The sequence below is a fragment of the Anoplolepis gracilipes genome, chromosome 5 (genome assembly GCF_047496725.1).
Source record: "Anoplolepis gracilipes chromosome 5, ASM4749672v1, whole genome shotgun sequence".
In the NCBI taxonomy this organism is placed as follows: Eukaryota; Metazoa; Arthropoda; class Insecta; order Hymenoptera; family Formicidae; genus Anoplolepis; species Anoplolepis gracilipes.
In genome coordinates, this window is record NC_132974.1 from 9,715,001 (window position 1) to 9,734,078 (window position 19,078).

At 28.0% G+C, this 19,078-nt stretch overlaps 7 protein-coding genes across 11 annotated transcripts in view; 3 read left to right on the forward strand and 4 right to left on the reverse strand.

Moving 5' to 3' along the window:
- Positions 1-1,204, forward strand: part of LOC140665963 (succinate dehydrogenase cytochrome b560 subunit, mitochondrial) — a 1,509-nt gene extending 305 nt beyond the window's left edge. The window contains exons 3-5 of the mRNA XM_072892603.1: positions 240-439; positions 645-787; positions 951-1,204. Coding sequence (XP_072748704.1) covers positions 240-439; positions 645-787; positions 951-1,055 — 448 coding nt within the window. The 3' untranslated portion in view covers positions 1,056-1,204. The remainder of the gene's footprint in view (positions 1-239; positions 440-644; positions 788-950) is intronic.
- Positions 1,205-1,289: 85 nt separating this feature from the next.
- Rfc38 (replication factor C subunit RfC38) lies at positions 1,290-3,650 on the reverse strand. Its single transcript, XM_072892602.1, has 5 exons — positions 3,342-3,650; positions 2,793-2,930; positions 2,400-2,562; positions 1,961-2,279; positions 1,290-1,838 (listed from the first exon to the last, which is right to left on the reverse strand). Exons 1-5 carry the CDS (start codon positions 3,426-3,428, stop codon positions 1,481-1,483), a joined length of 1,065 nt encoding a protein of 354 aa, XP_072748703.1. The 5' UTR covers positions 3,429-3,650; the 3' UTR covers positions 1,290-1,480.
- A 1,881-nt stretch (positions 3,651-5,531) lies between these two features.
- Rassf8 (uncharacterized) lies at positions 5,532-8,917 on the reverse strand. 2 transcript variants are annotated; one of them, XM_072892882.1, is made up of 10 exons: positions 8,516-8,632; positions 8,170-8,280; positions 7,697-8,005; positions 7,307-7,430; positions 6,939-7,174; positions 6,696-6,857; positions 6,454-6,570; positions 6,245-6,384; positions 5,776-6,083; positions 5,532-5,703 (listed from the first exon to the last, which is right to left on the reverse strand). In XM_072892882.1, exons 1-10 carry the CDS (start codon positions 8,585-8,587, stop codon positions 5,603-5,605), a joined length of 1,680 nt encoding a protein of 559 aa, XP_072748983.1. In that variant the 5' UTR covers positions 8,588-8,632; the 3' UTR covers positions 5,532-5,602. The 2 variants fall into 2 exon arrangements, with proteins under 2 accessions (XP_072748983.1, XP_072748982.1); XM_072892881.1 differs by lacking the exon at positions 8,516-8,632 and adding an exon at positions 8,696-8,917 and having other exon boundaries at positions 5,534-5,703.
- Positions 8,918-9,790: 873 nt separating this feature from the next.
- Rpl13 (ribosomal protein L13) lies at positions 9,791-11,432 on the reverse strand. 3 transcript variants are annotated; one of them, XM_072893543.1, is made up of 4 exons: positions 11,361-11,432; positions 10,697-10,855; positions 10,281-10,530; positions 9,791-10,100 (listed from the first exon to the last, which is right to left on the reverse strand). In XM_072893543.1, the coding sequence occupies exons 2-4, from the start codon at positions 10,837-10,839 to the stop codon at positions 9,834-9,836; spliced, it is 660 nt and encodes a 219-aa protein (XP_072749644.1). In that variant the 5' UTR covers positions 10,840-10,855; positions 11,361-11,432; the 3' UTR covers positions 9,791-9,833. The 3 variants fall into 3 exon arrangements, with proteins under 3 accessions (XP_072749644.1, XP_072749645.1, XP_072749646.1); XM_072893544.1 differs by having other exon boundaries at positions 11,322-11,394; XM_072893545.1 differs by lacking the exon at positions 11,361-11,432 and adding an exon at positions 11,327-11,350.
- A 134-nt stretch (positions 11,433-11,566) lies between these two features.
- On the forward strand, positions 11,567-15,356 carry Leurs-m (Leucyl-tRNA synthetase, mitochondrial). 2 transcript variants are annotated; one of them, XM_072893541.1, is made up of 8 exons: positions 11,567-11,804; positions 12,095-12,302; positions 12,459-12,852; positions 12,920-13,800; positions 13,885-14,241; positions 14,334-14,574; positions 14,654-14,891; positions 15,097-15,356. In XM_072893541.1, the coding sequence occupies exons 1-8, from the start codon at positions 11,697-11,699 to the stop codon at positions 15,331-15,333; spliced, it is 2,664 nt and encodes an 887-aa protein (XP_072749642.1). In that variant the 5' UTR covers positions 11,567-11,696; the 3' UTR covers positions 15,334-15,356. The 2 variants fall into 2 exon arrangements, with proteins under 2 accessions (XP_072749642.1, XP_072749643.1); XM_072893542.1 differs by having other exon boundaries at positions 11,765-11,804; positions 12,256-12,302.
- Positions 15,025-16,599, reverse strand: LOC140666396 (gamma-glutamylcyclotransferase). Its single transcript, XM_072893546.1, has 4 exons — positions 16,363-16,599; positions 15,672-15,967; positions 15,462-15,566; positions 15,025-15,254 (listed from the first exon to the last, which is right to left on the reverse strand). Exons 1-4 carry the CDS (start codon positions 16,465-16,467, stop codon positions 15,233-15,235), a joined length of 528 nt encoding a protein of 175 aa, XP_072749647.1. The 5' UTR covers positions 16,468-16,599; the 3' UTR covers positions 15,025-15,232.
- Positions 16,600-16,762: 163 nt separating this feature from the next.
- Positions 16,763-19,078, forward strand: part of LOC140666393 (ubiquitin carboxyl-terminal hydrolase 48) — a 51,854-nt gene continuing 49,538 nt past the window's right edge. Inside the window, exons 1-5 of the mRNA XM_072893540.1 lie at positions 16,763-16,953; positions 17,747-17,882; positions 17,995-18,198; positions 18,278-18,604; positions 18,784-19,020. Of these exons, the coding sequence (XP_072749641.1) occupies positions 16,779-16,953; positions 17,747-17,882; positions 17,995-18,198; positions 18,278-18,604; positions 18,784-19,020 (1,079 nt within the window). The 5' untranslated portion in view covers positions 16,763-16,778. The remainder of the gene's footprint in view (positions 16,954-17,746; positions 17,883-17,994; positions 18,199-18,277; positions 18,605-18,783; positions 19,021-19,078) is intronic.

Consider the following 19,078-nt stretch of genomic DNA (forward strand, 5'->3'; position numbering starts at 1 on the left):
ATAACCTTTATATAACTGTCAAACACTGATAATGAGAACAAAAAATATTTTTATAATTTTTATATTATATCAAATTTTCTGTTTTTGTTTATCTCATTCACGAAAATAATTATAATTACGAGTTGTATACACAACACTGTTATATACACTATTTTATCTACATAACTTCAGTAAGAATTCTTACATTTAGAATAGAAATTTTTTAAATATAAATTGCAATTAAAAATATTATGTTTTAGCCCTCTTAGCACTGCAGTTTCGAATTCTTCACGTACATCAAGCATAACTTGTGAATCTCACGATGAAAAGAATATGCGTCTAAAAAGACCAATGTCGCCACACTTGACAATCTATGAAATTCAATTGACAGCATTGCTATCAATAACACATAGAACTACAGGCATTATACTAGCCAGTTATACAACGTTCCTTGGTTTAGGTAAATATATAATGATACTTTAATATTTGTTTAGCTTAATTCATTAATTCATTAGGTTATAAATGAAGAATACAAGTAATGAAACAGAATATTTCTGCTCCAAAATAGATTTATCAATTTTTTTAATTTTCTTTAAAACAAGCTAAAATATGTAACACAAACAATGTCCAAATTGGTTATTGTATCTATAACGTTTATATTTCAGGCACATTACTTATCCCTGGTGGTATTCCTTGCTTCATAGAAATGGTGGATAATTTATGTTTACCTTTACCTGTACTGTTTGCTGGGAAAACCTTACTTGCTCTGCCTGCTACTTACCATACGTTCAATGGCATTCGTCATTTGGTACGAGATTATTATATATTTGGAAATGAATAAGATGGAAATTCTATATGTCTAAATTGATTTAGGGATAAAATTTATCATTCAAAAGAGGTTGATTCTATAATTTTATAAGTAATGTTTCACAATTTTAATTGTATGCTAATTAGATCATATTAATTTGCAGGCGTGGGATTTTGGATTGTTTCTAACAATTAAGGAAGTATATAGTACTGGATATGCAGTATCTGCATTAGCAGTTATTTCTGCACTTGCACTTGCAGCAATGTAAGGGTTGTTCATTACATTAGAAAATAACTTTTCTTTAAAATTAACTGTATTGTTAGACTACATTAAATCTATATTGTGTTTCTGAATTATATTCTTGAATTATATTAACTAATAAAAATACGTAATAAAATAACCTATTGAAACATATATTTTATATATAAAAAATTAACTTTTTTTACTCTACCACTAATTTAAAATTGAATAAATATTATAGTTTTAAAATATTTATTATATTTATAAATAAGCTAATATATACATGCTAACTCTGAGAATAAACAGGAATTCTAGTATGGTTATGAAATTCAGAAATAAGAATCAGGATTTTTTATATTTAAAATATTCAAATAATTAGTAAGAAATATTTTTAAAGTTTGTTATCGATTTTATCGAAGATTTAAAACATATTAGAATCATAAAATAGAAATTTCACATAAAACCTTCTAAAGATGATTCAATATATCTTTTATAAATTGTCATATACCGTGCAGCAAAAGCTTCTAAATGAAAAATAGGTTTTGAACCCTGTATCATTTGATGCTGATATTCTGATGCCATACTGATAATTTCTTTTTTTAATTGATCATCACAATTTTTTATACATTCTTGCAGCAATCCTCTGAATATCAAATCGCACGGTATAGCACGTGTTAAAAGATCATAAAATCTATTGCGTACCTCTAGAAGTATTTTGGGAGATTGTTCAGAGACCATCATACTAGCTGTATTTCGTATATATACTTGATAATCCGGTTCTGTTATTTTTTGATCAATAGTAAATGGACATCTGGAAACAAAACAATTTTTAGATGAAAAAGATAGTAAAAATATTGAGATAATTTAAAATTCGGTACAAAAAAATATTTTTATATATATCTCCACATATGTTTATATGTATGATGTACTCACTGTTCGACTTTACAAGCTTCAAGCATTAATATTGCCCGTCTAAGATTTCTACCACTAGCTTCAATCAGTCGATTGGCAAATTCATCAGGCAAATTAAGTCCCTCGCGTTTACAAATCGAATGTAAAATATTTTTTATTTCGGAGGCAGTTGGAGCAGGAACTCTGATCCGCACGCATCGTGATTGAATCGCAGGTAATACTCGTGATGTTGAATTTGCACAAAGAATCAATCTACATGTACTGATATATTTTTCCATTGTTCTACGAAGCGCGTGCTGTGCATCTTTTGTAAGTTGATCCACATTTGATAACAATACCACTATAATAATATATAATTTATAATTATATATAATTTTAATCTTCATATAATAAAATTTTTATTTTTACTACATGTATAAATTGCGACATCAGAAAATACTTTAATGTCATTTTTTAATACCTTTGAACTCCTTTTGGCCTATATCTATGTGATGTGTTTGTGCAGTTGCTTTTATTAATTCCATAACAACAATTCTATCATGTATTCCTGCATCGCTTGGATTTACTTCTGTATGGTAATTACTACTTATAGTCAATATTTCTAACTTCTTTTTAGATGCTGTCTACAAGAATATTATGTGTAAGATTATATAATATAATGTGTATCTTATTTGATATCATGTATAATATTATTTGATATAGTATTATTAATTTCTTTTCTTTAATGTATTTTAAAATATATCCATAACTCTAAAAATATTTTAACTTTAAAAATATTATCCTAGCAATAAAAATCTAAACTTTAGAGTCCAATTAACTTTACATTAAGATAAAAAAACATAAAGTATATCACCTCAAATTGCATGTTTTCTATTTTTAATCTCTCAGCTGCACTTCCATAAAGTTCTCTTAAAATGCATAATATTCGAGTTTTTTTTCCTGCACCAGGAGGTCCATGCACTAATAAATGTGGGAAGTCTCGTTTTTGCACCTATGTAAATAAAAATAGTAATTTAAATACTCCAATTTGATATAATTTTGATATAATACAATTTTATACTCTTAAAATGTTTTTAAAAAATTGTGGCTACCACAAATTTTACATTAAAAATATTCTTTAAAAAATATAGTTTTTAATTTCTTTTCTCTATCTTTTCTCCATACTCCGTATTATAATAGTTATCAAAATATGAATCTAAAAATCAATTTAATTTTACACGTAAGCTTATTTTAACTCAAGATTTTAATAACTCATTATGCTCCCAAAAAATCATAGTAAAAATTATCTTATTTTGAAAGAAAATTTTATATTATCTTTGTGGAAAGCACTTTTAAAAGCTGGTTATAACCTTATTCTCAAGATGATATATTAAAGTATACCACATCTTAATATTGTAATTACCATATTTTTTAAGTCCTCCGCTTGTTCGAAATGATAATCTAACTTTGCAAGTGTCGTTGGACGATACTTGTCAACCCATAAACTCATTTTGTTGTAATCTAAATATCTCTCGTGTTACTTTATATCGAAGTCTTCAAAATGTACACAAAAAAGTATGGTTCTTCAATTATAGTCCACAAATATTCGATGGCGTGAATAATATGACATTTAATAAAAATATATTTCGTAGTCTATTAACGCATAAATACAAAACTAAAACTTGTAACACTAATTGACTTGGTCTCTGCTATTGCGGTGATTTGCTAGATTTTGACATAACCAAACTAACTTTAAATAACGCGGGAAAAATAGGATTGGCGGGAACGTTACCGATCTAGCGCGCTAATAAAATAAAATGCATGACTGTTATTTGATTCAAAATCCCAAAGTTACATTTTTATTGCATAACATTTCATTTATTTTGTTTCAATGTTATTTCTACATTTTTTTAGACATTTGTCAAATATATATACTTAATTAAGATAAATATTGCATAAATCGTTTACATGTAATCGTGTGTTTAAAAAAAAGATATAATAATTTATATTTTGATATGATGATTTAAACTACAAGATGTACATTTTATCTTTCATAATATAACTCTGCAATAAATGTGTTCTTAATTAATGAAAATAACATAGTAAAATATATACTATCAATAGTATATATCAATAGTAAAACATATACTTGAGATTTATGTATAAAAGATTAGATAGTTGTGACATATATATTGACGTTATAATAAAACCACAAAATTACTGAGTTTTTGTTTAAATTTATTTTTAAAATTATATATATACAGAGTATTTGGCAACAACTAGGACAAAATTTATTAATTTTACATAATAAAATAAGACGCGAAAATCAAGAGTAACAAAATTGCAATGAAGGTTCTGTCTTTTAATTATAAATAATTGAAAGTTTTCATAAAAGGTACCTAAAGCATGGCAATTTGCTGTACTTTCAAATATTTATAACTAAAAAAACAAAATTTAGAGATTTGTGTAAAAGGTGCCCAAAGCATGGTAATCTGCCAATTATTGACATGTGTAGGCCACATCGGTTGAATTGTCCTCAAAACCACACTGTGACGCAAAAGTATACAATTGTCGTGCTTTAGGTACTTTTTATGCAAACTTTCAATTATTTATAACTAAAAACCGAAACCTTCATCGCAATTATGTTACTCTTGATTTTCGACTTATTTTATCATGTAAAATCTCTTCTTTTTTTGCAGCTGTTGTCGAACACCCTACATATTCGTATTTTATGTACCAATATCACAAAAATTTTAATCTTAAATTTTAAAGATCTTAAACAACATCTTTTTTCTTAACTTAAAATATAATTTTTCCTAATTGTAACTAAATTTCAACATTTAAAAAAAAATGAAATCTTGAGATTTCCTGATTTTAAAATTTTGCTATTTTACTATAACATCGACAATATATAAAAAGTATTAAAAATAAATATCATGGAATAATTAACTATTGAATGTGAATTAACTATTGAATATAGAATGTGTCATTATTAAATATTGATGTTTAATGTAATTAATCTTATAGGACAAAACCATAATTAAATCTATTATGGCAAAATATTTCTTATTTTAAAATAGCTATTTGTTTAACAAATATAATTTTGTAATGGATTTCATAATTTCCATAATTGAAATACTAGTCCCCTACATACACAAATTAGAATTATTGTCTATATTGGAAAATTTTATCATGAAGACAAAATTTGTTAACAAATGCATATAACATTCAGAATAAAAACTTCTTCTCTAATAATTTATCAAGCAATATGATGGCAAGTAGAATATATGTTCTCAAAAATATATGAGTGATTTACATGATCATTTGATTAACAATCTCACAAATATTGTGAATGAGATAATACATGTACATTATGGTACAAATACAAAATAAGAACTTATCAATGACACGTAATAATGTATAATCATAATACATTAATTAATTTTACTGCTATAAATGCATAAAAATATAAAGACATTACTTTAAGTACTTACTGAAACACACATAATATAGAAATATTTTGATATATATATATATATATATATAATGTATGTATATATATATATATATATATATATATGTGTGTATATATATATATATATATATATATATATATATATATATATATATTTAGTCTTTGATATATTTCTCACATAACATTGTCAGGTATACTGTTTTCTTTATTTACACCCACACACCATGTGGATTTTTGCTTGTGGGCACTGCAGTTTCCAACTGTCTTGGTGATCCAATCATCTTACGAGTACTTCCAGGCTTATGAACACCTAAATAAGTAATTGTATTTATTAGACATTTATGTACATTTAATATAATGCAAAGTACATGTAGATAAATACCTTCAAATAAAGGCTTGACTTGTTCATCTGAGCATGCAACAGCTAAGCTTTGCAAATTTGCCTCCTTCATATCAGCTACCAATCTCTCTACTTGTAATTTCTTTTCAACAATGGCTGATTCCAAGTTAACTACTTCTATTTTTAAAGAATCTGCATGTTGTGAGGCTAACTCAGTTGCACGTTTAGCCTGTTCTACTTCATTTTGTAAATGTTCCACTTCACTAATTATTTTCCGTTCCATAATTTGCCGCTCATCTGTTTCACGATTTATGTTGTGTTGTTCCATGGCAAGTTCTTCCATAACTAGCCTAATTGTATGATTTTTATTATATGTTTTTGTATTGCATTTCAATGTCTTATATTACAGTATCAAAAAAATATTTTTACAATATTATTAAAATCCATTGATAATATATAGATATGTAAAATTTTTGTAATTCAATCAAATACACAGATTACTTGTATTTACCTAATCTTATTTTTACACTGAAGCAACTCTGTTTCGCAATTGGCAAGTTTTGATCTAAGCAATGTTATTTCCGATTTCAGTGTTTTTTCTTGCTGTCTAACTATTTCGCTCTCTTCCTCTACGTGAGTTAGTTCTTTAAGCTAGTTAAAACAAATAAATAACATTAATGTTATGTGTGCTAATTAAGATGCGCAAAAAAATGATTATACCTGTTCTTCGATAATACGACCAGTGGATTCAATGCGATTCATTTCTTGAGAAATATAATCCATTTGATGCATTTGTTCTCTGTTCTTTGTTTCCCAATATAATATTTCTGCATCAAACTAAAATGAATGAATAATTTATTGCCCAACTTTGTAAATATATAAATTAATTGAATCAATCAAATAACAAACAATTATTTAAAAAAAAAAGATTTTTTTATATTAATTAAGGAGATACATCTTACCTTTGTAAGATCAGCTTGTTGAGCGTTAATAGTATCGCGCTGCTTATTGACTAGTCTTAAGAGTTCAACATAACGTTGAGTATAAGCAACAGTTGCTATATTTTGTGCTGTTGCAGGAAGTGGATTAACAGATTGTGTAGGTACTTTTGTATCTTGGAATTCCTACAAAAAATATATATTACAAATATGATGCAATCTTATAAATTATTGTATCAAATATAATTACATATAGTAAAGACAAACCTGAATGAGATTTCTTTTTAATTTTATGGAGTTACTAGAGGATGGCTGATCATCTTTATGCATATGAGGACTTGCATTGTTACTATGCACAAATTGTGATCTTCCAGGACTATTTAAATTTGGCGGCGGTGGATCGCGATAAGGTGGCAAAGTTCGTAGTGGCGGTGAACCTGGACCTGGAGGTTCTCTATAAGGTGGAACTTCGCGTACTTTTTTTTGTGATAAATGTGTTGTAACTAAAAAAAAAGATAACATTACACTCATAAATAATAATATATATGAATTTTATTATTAAGTAAGATAAATATATGTATGATGTGTGTGTGTACAGTCAATATAAACAAATTATAATAGAATTATATACTTACTTTCAGTATTAGTTCCTCGTGTAGGTGATTGGGCAGGTTTTTGTATATTTTTTCGAATATTCAAATCCTTGTTTTTTAAATGTGGTGTGGGTTGAACTACAGCCACATTATTTTCCATTTGAATCTAAAATAATATTTTTATTTATATAAATTTACATAAATGTAAGATTAATTGTAAAAAGCACACTATGAAAATCAAGTGTAAACAATTTTACAAAATCCACTTAATCAAAATAACTGATATTACGATATTTATTGTTTAATATGACAAATATATGTTAACATTATATTATTTTAAACAATAAGATTCATTTGATATATATAATATATATATAATTTATATACATGTTTATTATTTTTTCATTTAAAAATATTTAAATATATATTTACCTCTGTACTGCCTTCTGTAATGTCTCCATGAAACCCACTAAATGTGAGTGATTTTCTGGTATCTCGATTTCTTTCCAATCCTCCTTGTACATCATCAAAATCTGAACTTTGTGGAGTTGATATATTTTTGGTATCATCTTGCACGCTAGTATTACCTGTTCCATGTTCAGGTAATGAAATGGGTAATCCATTTGCACGTGATGCATATGTTAATCGAGATGGTAATGCACTCGTTTTATTATTTTCTGATGTGGAACGTTTCAGAACTAATTGAACTTCTGAGGAATATTCACCCCATTTCATCAAAATCTATATAAATAAATGATACGTATCAATTTTGTTATTCTTTCTCTTCACAAATATAATTATATTAATATAATCATTATATATAATTTATTAAAGTTTAATTGATTGAATTATGAAATACAAGTTCATGATATATATGTATATATAAAGTATAAAATGTATCTGACCTTAAGAGGGTTCTCATAAGGGGCCAACAAACGTTCATTAGTTCGCCAACGCTCTACCAAAGTGAATCTACCTGTTTGAGCTGTAGCATGAGCAAGTGCATATACCACATCCTACAATTAAAATGCTATCAGTAACAACTTTTAGAAATAAGCAAGAATGATTTTCAGAAATAGAACAAAGCAAACATGATTTTTAAATAATAATAAATATGTTATCATGAAAAATATACATATGGCTGCAATGTTTCAAGTTATTTTATGATAACACAAGTTACTATATGATAACACACAGCTGACATAAAACATGTAAAACCGATACTCTAATACAATGATTCATAATACATACTTGACAGGTAGTACTTTCACTAACACCACATACAATACGTTGTATTCCCTCCACCCACACTTTCAGCTCCATCACGATTAGCACGACACAATTCGAAGCTTTTAATTTTTTACATCGCAAATTCAGCACTTATGGAGAAATATAAAGCTGTCCTTTATTTCCGTATACTGTTATTCTAACCTCGTATGTTTCGTATCGAATAAAGCTAATAAGCGTTTATTTCGATATACGACCGTTCAGTTATTATTGAAAGTGGATCAACTGCGACAAGTTTAATATCCGCTTTTCGCTAAGAGATTTAAATTTCTCTCTGGCTTGCTTGTATGTAACATGTAATTATTGAAATGACAGATGCGCTACTATGACGACATACCAACATACAGGCAGGCGACGGTTTTTAGCATTAAGCGAATATTGCATGAGTACGACACAACTGGCAATGTCGGACGTAATGTAAACTAACACAACTATAAATATCATATATATATATATATATATAGAGAGAGAGAGAGAGAGAGAGAGAGAGAAGCCTCCGAAGGTTCTCTGATATCATTTTTAAGTACAAAATCCTTTTTTTAATTAAGTTATTTTTTTATACTTATTACTTCTGTTTTACCTTTTTTGTACTTCTGAAATTACATTATACCTGATAAAAATATAAAAAATTATAATTGTTTTATCACTTTAATTAAAATAATAATCATATATGTATAATCATTGAAATACTTTAAATAAAAATTATAAATGGCTTTCTAGCAAGAAAACACAAGTAGACATAATGTCAAACAATTTTCTTTTAAATAGAGAATTTTTTAAATCCTAAAAAAAATTTTTTATTTGTTAACCAATTATATAACATGTGTGGCTGAACTTTAAGGAATTTCTTTGTTATTTACTGAAAGTTAGAACGAGGACAGAGCATGTTTATAACGCTAAAATCATGATCCATGGAAATAATGTATATTCTTTACTGTGTGAAAAAACAATTATAATAATACGATTATATATTAATTCGACAATGAACGATTTTCTTGTTTTTGATTATTAAATTTGAGGATATAAAAAATGCATTATAGATAAACTTCATTACATTATAGAAAAAAAATACAATAAAAAAAATTATAATTGTAAAAATATATAAATAATTCCAGAGAGAAAGAAAATATTCTCTTTATCTTCTTCCATAGACATTGATTATAGAAAAATTATAATCTGCCATATTTTATAGATTAAAACAAATTATTGCAAGGTTTCCATTAAGAAAATAATACAATATTCTCCGTTACAGGAAATTATTTATTTTTAAACAGAAAAAGATTTACTTTTTAGCTTTCTTATCCTTAGCAACTTTTGTCACTTCATCAGGATTTTCGGAAGCATCCTTAACACGCTTTGCACGAATGCCAACTAATCGTGCATCTGCTCTTGCCTTACGAAGTGTTACATATGCCGAGAATTTAGTTTCCTCCTCAGTAATAGGACGAGCCTTCGCCTTAGCAGGTGCTTGATGACGTATCGGCATAGGATCTCCCTTGATTTGAACTGCTAGTTTCCTCTCTTCTTCAGTTGCATCACCCTTCTTAGGCTATAATTTAAAAAAAAGAAAGAAAAAAGAAAATAAATATAATTTGTACATATAAAATACTATTTATATATATACATAGTGAATCAAATTATATAAAATAAATTCTTAAATATTAAATATAATTACTATTAAAAAACTATTCCATTAACATTAATAAAGTCATCACAGAAAATTACATACCTTCTTTTCATTTACCGGGAAAAGAATCAATTTAGACTTATACTCTTTTAAACGCTGTGCATTTGTTTGTAAAGATTCAATAGATTTATTGCGACGACGAGGATCAACTGCAATGCCAATTGTTTTGGCAAATCTCCTGTTTAAACCACTAGCTTTCAATTCAGCCAGCGTAAAACCTTTACCAGCACGAACTTTAGTGTGGTAACGGAATGTTGGACAATGCACAACAGGTCTCAAAAGATTTACAGGTCTGAAAAATAATTAACAATTAATTACAAAAAGTAGTAAAACTTTTATTATATATGTATTTATATAAGTTTATGAAATATATATATTTGTATAAAACAGAATTTCACATATAGATCTAGAATTTATAATTATAATCTTAGCAAAAAGTATCTTGTATATACATATACCTGGGTGCAAGAGCTCGTGCCTTCTTGACACGTTTTTGCTTACGGCGGATTTTTCTCGCTGGTTGGTTAAACCAAGTCCTTACATATCGTTGCCAATCCTTGTGGAAATGGCCATTTGGAATCATATTATTTCCCTTACCCATGGTGGATGTTTAGTATCTGCAATAATATATATACTAAAAATTAATATTTAATTTCAAAAATAATTGATGTTAAACACTTTTAATAATTAAATTTATTTAATTTATTTGACAATTGTTAAATGTTAATTTTTCGTTACAGAATAAGAGGTTAGCATCTGCCGAGTGTTGTACTTTACAATAATCACGACACATATGCAGACAACTAATATTTATTGAAAATATTTGACACTGATAGTACCATTATTAAGTATTCGTGATGACAAAAAAATGTGGAAATATAATATGTATATAAAATAAAAAAACAAACGTTAACTCAAAAAGTCAAGCTAGATTCTAACCTCTCCAATGTAACTCCAAACACAAATTGAAAAAGTAATTATTTTCTTATATAGATTACATATGAGACAAAAAATGATTAGAAACATAAAAAGTTATGTATCTTTATCGCTATATGCTTTTAATAAAATGTAAGATGTTAATACTTCACACAGATCTAAAATTTCATGACACAACTCACTCACCGACTTACTAACGCGAAAACGGAAAAGGAACGTGGAAAGACCGGAAGTGACACTTTTGGAAGCTGAAATTTCTCTTACATGGAAAAAATATTCTTCGACGCTATTCTGTGCAATAATAATTAAATTATAAATAATATTCAAGAATATTTAATACTGCAATACGATAAAATAAATATAATTTGTAAATAAAGTAATTTATAAACAGTAGTTTATCTACGGTGGTATTAAAAAATGGTAGCGTACATGGTACTATAATGTGTTTATATTCTTGAATATAATACAATAAGTGTATCATTCTGTGTAGTTTTCTTTATACGGAAAGAATCGCATTCTATAATGGTACAAAATATATCACGTTCCCTAAAAGTAATGTCTCGATATAGGATACGAAGATTTTTCAGTAATCTTCACCAGCGAACATCACCTGCAGTAGATATATTATCGGTAAATTCTTTTATTTAAATATTTATCATTGATTTTATGCAAAGTAATTAAATATCAAATTTACAAATACGCGTCTATAATAATTACGTTACAGTTTTGGTTTTAGCAAATTCGCGAACATAATACAAATTTTTAATGTATCTATATATAATCGCATTCCACACAAAATATATACATTCAAATATTACAGATATTATATTTAAAATAGAAATAAAAATGTATTAATAAAATGTCATATATCTACCTTGAACATTGTTATATTATTTATCTAACAACTCACTGATTTTTAGCATACAGAATGCACATTGCCAGTGAAGCAAGCGATAGAGAATCATTGGAAAAATAAAGTTAATTCTCCCAAATGCAGTACTAACAATGACTTAAAAGATAAATTTTATGTTCTTTCTATGTTTCCATATCCATCTGGTGCTTTACATATGGGTCATGTCAGAGTTTATACAATAAGTGATGTGTTAGCTCGATTTTATAGACTCAAAGGTAGATAGAGATTTTGTACAAGAAACATTTTATTATGTAAGATTTATATTAGAAAAACACAAATTTTTTGAAATATATTTAACAAGACATAATTATTTCTCCAGATGTTAAATTACAAATGTCAATTCAAATAATTATCTTAATAAATCTTCTTAGGTAAAAATGTAATTCATCCTATGGGTTGGGATGCCTTTGGATTACCTGCAGAAAATGCTGCTATCGAAAGAAATATTGATCCTGCTATATGGACAAGAGAAAATATACAGACAATGCATAATCAATTGAAAAAGATGAATTATTCTTTTGATTGGGAAAGAGAATTTGCAACTTGCGATGAAGATTATTATAAATGGACACAGGAATTGTTTCTAAAATTGTTTGATAAAGGTTTGGCCTATCAAAAAAAAACTTACGTTAATTGGGATCCTATTGATAAGACTGTATTAGCTGAAGAACAGGTTGACTTGAATCAGCGATCTTGGAGGTCTGGTGCAATCGTGGAAAAAAAATTATTAAATCAATGGTTTATTAGGACGACAGCTTTTGCAAAGTAAGTTTAAAAACATTATATGTAATGTTTTAGAAAATCAATTTTATTTTACTTGACTGTGTTATAGATCATTGATGGAAGGTTTAGAGGATCCAAGTTTGAAAGATTGGAGAGATATCATAAAATTACAAAAGCATTGGATAGGTAATTGCAACGGCATTAATATCGATTTTAAACTGGTATCCAAAATCCCAGACTTTCCAGAAACAATAAACTTATGGACTGACATGCCGGAATTTATAGAGTATGCAAAGTTTGTTGCTATATCTCCTCAAAGTATATTACATCGTGAAGAACATGCATATGATATAGATGTTGGAATAAAAGGTTTAAATGCAAATATAATAAATCCATTTTCTGGTGAAGAGTTGCCGATTTTTATCACCGATAAAGTGGTTTACCCACCATGGAGAGATACTCGCTTGGGTATACCTTCGGCCTCAATGGACGATTTAAAATTTTCAGAGTTAGTTGGAATACCATTTACACGGCATTCGATACGCAGCTATGAACAGCAACAGCAAAAGATGTCCGAAATATTCCAGAAAGCTAGAGAATGGAGAATAGGTGGATATCCAGTAAGCTCGAGATTACAAGATTGGTTGATCTCTAGACAAAGATATTGGGGTACGCCTATACCTATTATTCATTGTACAAATTGTGGTATTCAACCAGTACCTCACGATCAACTTCCTGTGACATTACCAAAGATAACCAATTCATCGAATAAAGAATTTTCCATCCATAATGTGAAAGATTGGTTACAAACAGAATGTCCCAAGTGTGGAGGAAAGGCGACTAGGGAAGCTGATACTATGGACACATTTGTAGATAGTAGCTGGTATTTTCTAAGATTTATAGATCCCAAAAATACAAAGGAGATGTTTTCAATAGAAAAAGTAAAGGAAGCTTTTCCTGTGGATCTTTATATAGGTGGAAAAGAACATGGTATAATAACAGATCTTTTAATTATTAAATAAATTGAATAAATTTATATTCCAACTTAATATCTATAAATTTTACATGTTTTAGCTGTGCTTCACTTATACTATGCCAGGTTTATGAGTCACTTTTTACATTCAGAAGGTCTTATACCATGCCGAGAGCCATTTAAACAGCTTCTCGTGCAAGGAGTAATAATGGGTAAAACATATAAAATTAAAAATACTGGCAAATATGTGTCAAAGGATGAGATAATAAAAGAAGGAGAACAATATAAGACAAAGGCAACTGATGAACTTGTCTGTATGAATTGGGAAAAGATGTCTAAATCAAAACATAATGGAATTGAACCTTTTGACTTATTATACAAATATGGAATAGATACAACTAGATTATTAATATTGGCTGATGTTGCACCAACATCCACCAGAAATTGGTCAGAAAATAGTAAGAATCTTAAAAATTAATTCCTTATAACAGAAATTTTGGAATAACATATGATAATTAGAAGATTAATGTATTTATTCATAATATTGCAGCTATTCCTGGTATAAGAAATTGGCAAAATCGCCTTTGGAGCATTGTTAAACAATTTAAAAGTGAACGTGACAATATGTCTTTCGAAGAACTTCAAAGTGAACCTACTAATCCTACATATGTTGAACACGATGCATACATGTTTGACAGTCGAAATTATTTTCTCAAGAGTGTGACATTTAACATAGTAAAATCACAGCAGCTTAGTATAGCAATATCTAGAATGCAAGGCCTTACAAATAGGTAAATAATTAAATATTCAATTCTATATGTAATATCTTATTATTTTAATGTATACTGAATAAGTTCGAAATTATTACAGTTTACGAAAAGTTAATTTAGAGTGTTTGAGAAAAAGTCGCGAATATGAACGAGCATTAGCTGTTCAAATAATAATGCTTGCCCCATTTACTCCACACTTTGCCTCTGAACTATGGGCTACTTTTTGTATGGTGAAACATCGTCTTATAGATAATAATGAAGTAAGTTTAGACAAAGATGTGTTTGAACAAAAATGGCCAGAAATTGATATGGATTATAAACTTGTATTGAATGTTTATGTAAGTACACATATCTTTTTATACATATATATATTCTATTATTGAAAATATTAAAATATTAATATACGTAAAACGTTTATAAAACTTTGCACATAAAGTTGCTTATAATAAATTTGTACTTGTGTGTGAAATGTTTTGTTTTTGTGTTATATTTTATTTTTAATCTGATATATATTTACATCATATATTTACAACATATTTTTAGGTGAACAAAAGACAATTTTTAAAATTGAAGATTCCTCGACATACTTTGGACAAAATGACAGCAGAGATGGCATTGGAATATGTAATCCTTGATCCACATTATCAACAGAATTTAGAGGATAAAAATATTATAGAACTCAATCTTCAATCAGAGAAAGGCTGTGATGCATCATTGTATATAACCATAGAAAAACAGAAAAAAAGTATTAGAAATACTATTATTACAGATGGAAGATAAGCATTATAATACTTTTTTTAAATACATATAAATATTGAATTAAAATTGTATTATAAAAATTAAACTATTTATTATATAAAATTTATGTTTTAACTAAAAATATTCATGACAACTTGTTGTGTCTATACCTGATATCATATTTTCCTTCATATCCATTATGTGGTATCGTTTTTAAAAATTTTATATAATCGGTAGGAAGATTATTTTCTTGAGCTCCTTTCAATATCATATTTCTGTATAAATCGAGACAAAAAATTTAATAAATATTAAAGATATAATTTTCTAAATTATATCTTTAATATTTATATTAATAAATATTAATATAATATTACACATACAGATATAGTGGCGAAGGTCTCCTCTCTATAGGAAGATCTGCTGGCTTTATGTATTCCTTTGGATTATTACACTGTTGGTATACTCTACAGTTTAGAGTACCATTAGAAGTTTCAACATTTACTGACATCACATGATATATATTATCTTGAATACCTTCTTGACAATCTAATGTAGATAAGTTACATTTATCTAATTCCCAGACCACACCCCATACAACTGAATTTTCCGTTTCCACAATTGTTGCTGATGTTCCACACCATTGTTTAGAGTATCTTTGAAAATCCAATCTAAAATTCTAACAAAAATATATATGTATTAAATATATAATAAATGTAAAGCAATAAATATAAATTAAAATTTTAAAATAAGATATTCAAGTCATTTTTCTAGCTCATTTAAAGTTTAGAAAAGTTTTAAAAATGTAATCTTTACGTAATTTTTACAATAAAGTATCACAAATATTTTTATATAGTTCTGAAAAGAATCTTATATTTATACAAATGTTTCCTAGAGATTTTTATTTAATTTTTAAAATAAGACATATTTTTTTTATATAATTCTTATTTTATCTTTTTTATTATCTAGTATATTATATATATAAAATATATAAATTTATTATTTTCATCAAAAGTTAGAAATATCAAATGAATATATAAAGGTTTATATCTTTTTATCTTTTCTTCTAATTACCTTTATATAACCAATATCTTTCATTACTGCGGTTGGATTGTTTAAGTGTATCCTTTTAGCAAGTAAATTGCTTCCATAAGCGAAATATAAAAATGTACAAGACATTTTACAAAGATTTATTCAATTTATAATTATTTTTTATGCACAAAGTGGTTCACGCACTATACCTCACATTCAATTGTATTATAATTATATATTATACTACTTCATCATTCAAAATGAATCTGAGCAACATGTATACGTTACACTTCATTTTTATACGTATGATGTGTATCTACAAATGATAAGATATCTTGTTTGCAAAGTGATTGCTAAAAATATAACTTTATGCAAAGAGAAGTGTTGAAAACAAGTAAGCCTCTTAATTTTTCGTCAATATCCGTTCATTATATGATATTTTTTTAATTTGTCATATAATGATCTATCATGTCACAATTTTAGAGATTGATTTGACGCGCGCTTTTATACGAGCCGATTGCATATGGCGGCGAATACTCGAAGAGGTGTATGTCTGTTTTCGCGAAGCTTTTCGTTGTTTCGTCCAGTTTCATCGTTTTGTGCAACTCGTGTATCTCGACGAATCCGAAGCAGGTACGTGTGATATCATAAAATGCGCAATTTCGATAATTTGCAACATAATGCTGTTAGAATGACAGCAATCTCTTCCTATAACCTTGTAAATTTGCGAAGAAAAGTGCTGCAAGCAAGTATATACACTCGCTGTTTCATATGTCATTTTATAGTCGTTCTTTACTTCATTTTTTCCCGGCCACACTTGCATATTTGATAATACGTTCCTCTCACGTTATTGGAAAATTATCACTCTCCAAATCACTTCTGTCTCTTTACTCTTTTATTTCCTCGGTATGAAAAAAAAATGATGTTTGTTGTGACATGAAAAACTATGAGATTACGGATACGCAGTCACATCGTTTTGACATTCAATTAATTTCTAATTGAATATTTTGAGAAACGCACGCGAAAACAATATGCTTATAAATTAACACTTTTAGAGTTTTTAAATAATTTGTCTTAATAATCTCAATATATGATAATTATTCACTCAGATATATCTGGAATTATGATAAGGATATGCTAATATATGTGCAATTTTATATAAAATTTATTTAAATAATATATTCATAGAATTAGTATTTAATGGAAGAATACGATTATTTTATTACATTATGCATAAATAAATATATATCTGTATATAAAACGTGAAAAAAATATCAGTAATAAATATGATTGATAATCATCATATTTATTATACTGTGTATTTTATTATACAGTATAATACTTATACAATTACATATTCAACTTTGTGTTAATACAATATGATTATCCGATCTATAATAATAAAGCTATATATTTTATGTTGCAGATATGCCACCAACAAAAAAGACAGATTTAGACAAGTTAGCATGGGCATGGATAGAAGCCATTAGTCCAGAACAGATTGAAAAAATACACTTAGATACTGCATATAGGATTGGATTAAAGAATTGTAAAAATTGCAAGTAAGTCGAGAATGATTCTTTGTCTGTGAAAACAGTTGTATTAATTGTATCATAATACTAATATTATCACAAATATATATCCTAATTAGAACACATTATGTTGTTGTTTCAGACGTAACTGTGCCAATAATCCCCAATGTCTAACAGGTTTAGGAGAAGAAAAGTATATGAAGTCACAACCGGCCGAGATAGTGTCGTTAGAAAGTTCTTTATCTGAGTTACGTGATCCAACCCAATATGTTGGTTTAAAAAATCTTGGTGCTACTTGCTATGTCAATAGTTTAATCCAAATGTGGTTTCATAATGAAGATATGAGGTGTGTAATATTATATAAAACTGAATCTTTATGTATATGTGTAATATATTATCTTAATAAATTTAATTACAATACACAGGAGAATAATATACAAATGGGATATTACGGAAGATCCAGAGGAGAAGGAGACATTGTACCAGGCTAAGAAGACAGGACTACCCTACCATCCAGCAACTGCAGTCGGCCAATTGCAATATATTTTTGCAATGATGCAATTCGGAAATCGGAGTCTTCTCGATCCAATGAATCTCGCTGTCGCGTTATCCCTGGATACCAGAACACAGCAGGATGCTCAGGAATTCTCCAAGCTGCTACTGTGCCATATTGAAGGAAAGCTACAACAAAACTCAGAACTGAAGCAGATGCTGCAGAGGCTGACCCAGGGAAAATACAGCTATATCAATTGGTGGGTTTTCTGAAGTGGAAAACAAATGAGAATTGTCCTAAACGATGATGATGCTGATGAATCTTGACGATGAAAACATGGTAGGACACGTTGTTCGCTACGGTGACTGGCGCGACCAACTGATCTGGCAGAGAGAAATGACTTTTTAGTAGATAATCAGAATTTTATGTTTGTTGCAGTTGTTCAACGTGCGGCACCGAGTATCCAACGTCCACCACATTCTACGAATTGGATTTACAACTAGCGGCAACTTTGAAGGAGGCGATAGACAAGTATTTATCAGAAGAACAACTGACGGGGTCGAATCAATATCATTGCGTCACTTGCAATGACAAAAAGGATGCCAGACGATTCATACGATTGGAGTCTCTTCCAGAAACTTTGAACATCCAACTAATGCGTTTCGTCTTTCATAGGTAAATTTTGGATTTTGCAACGAATAACAATCTTTATTTGCTAGATATAGTAGCGCAA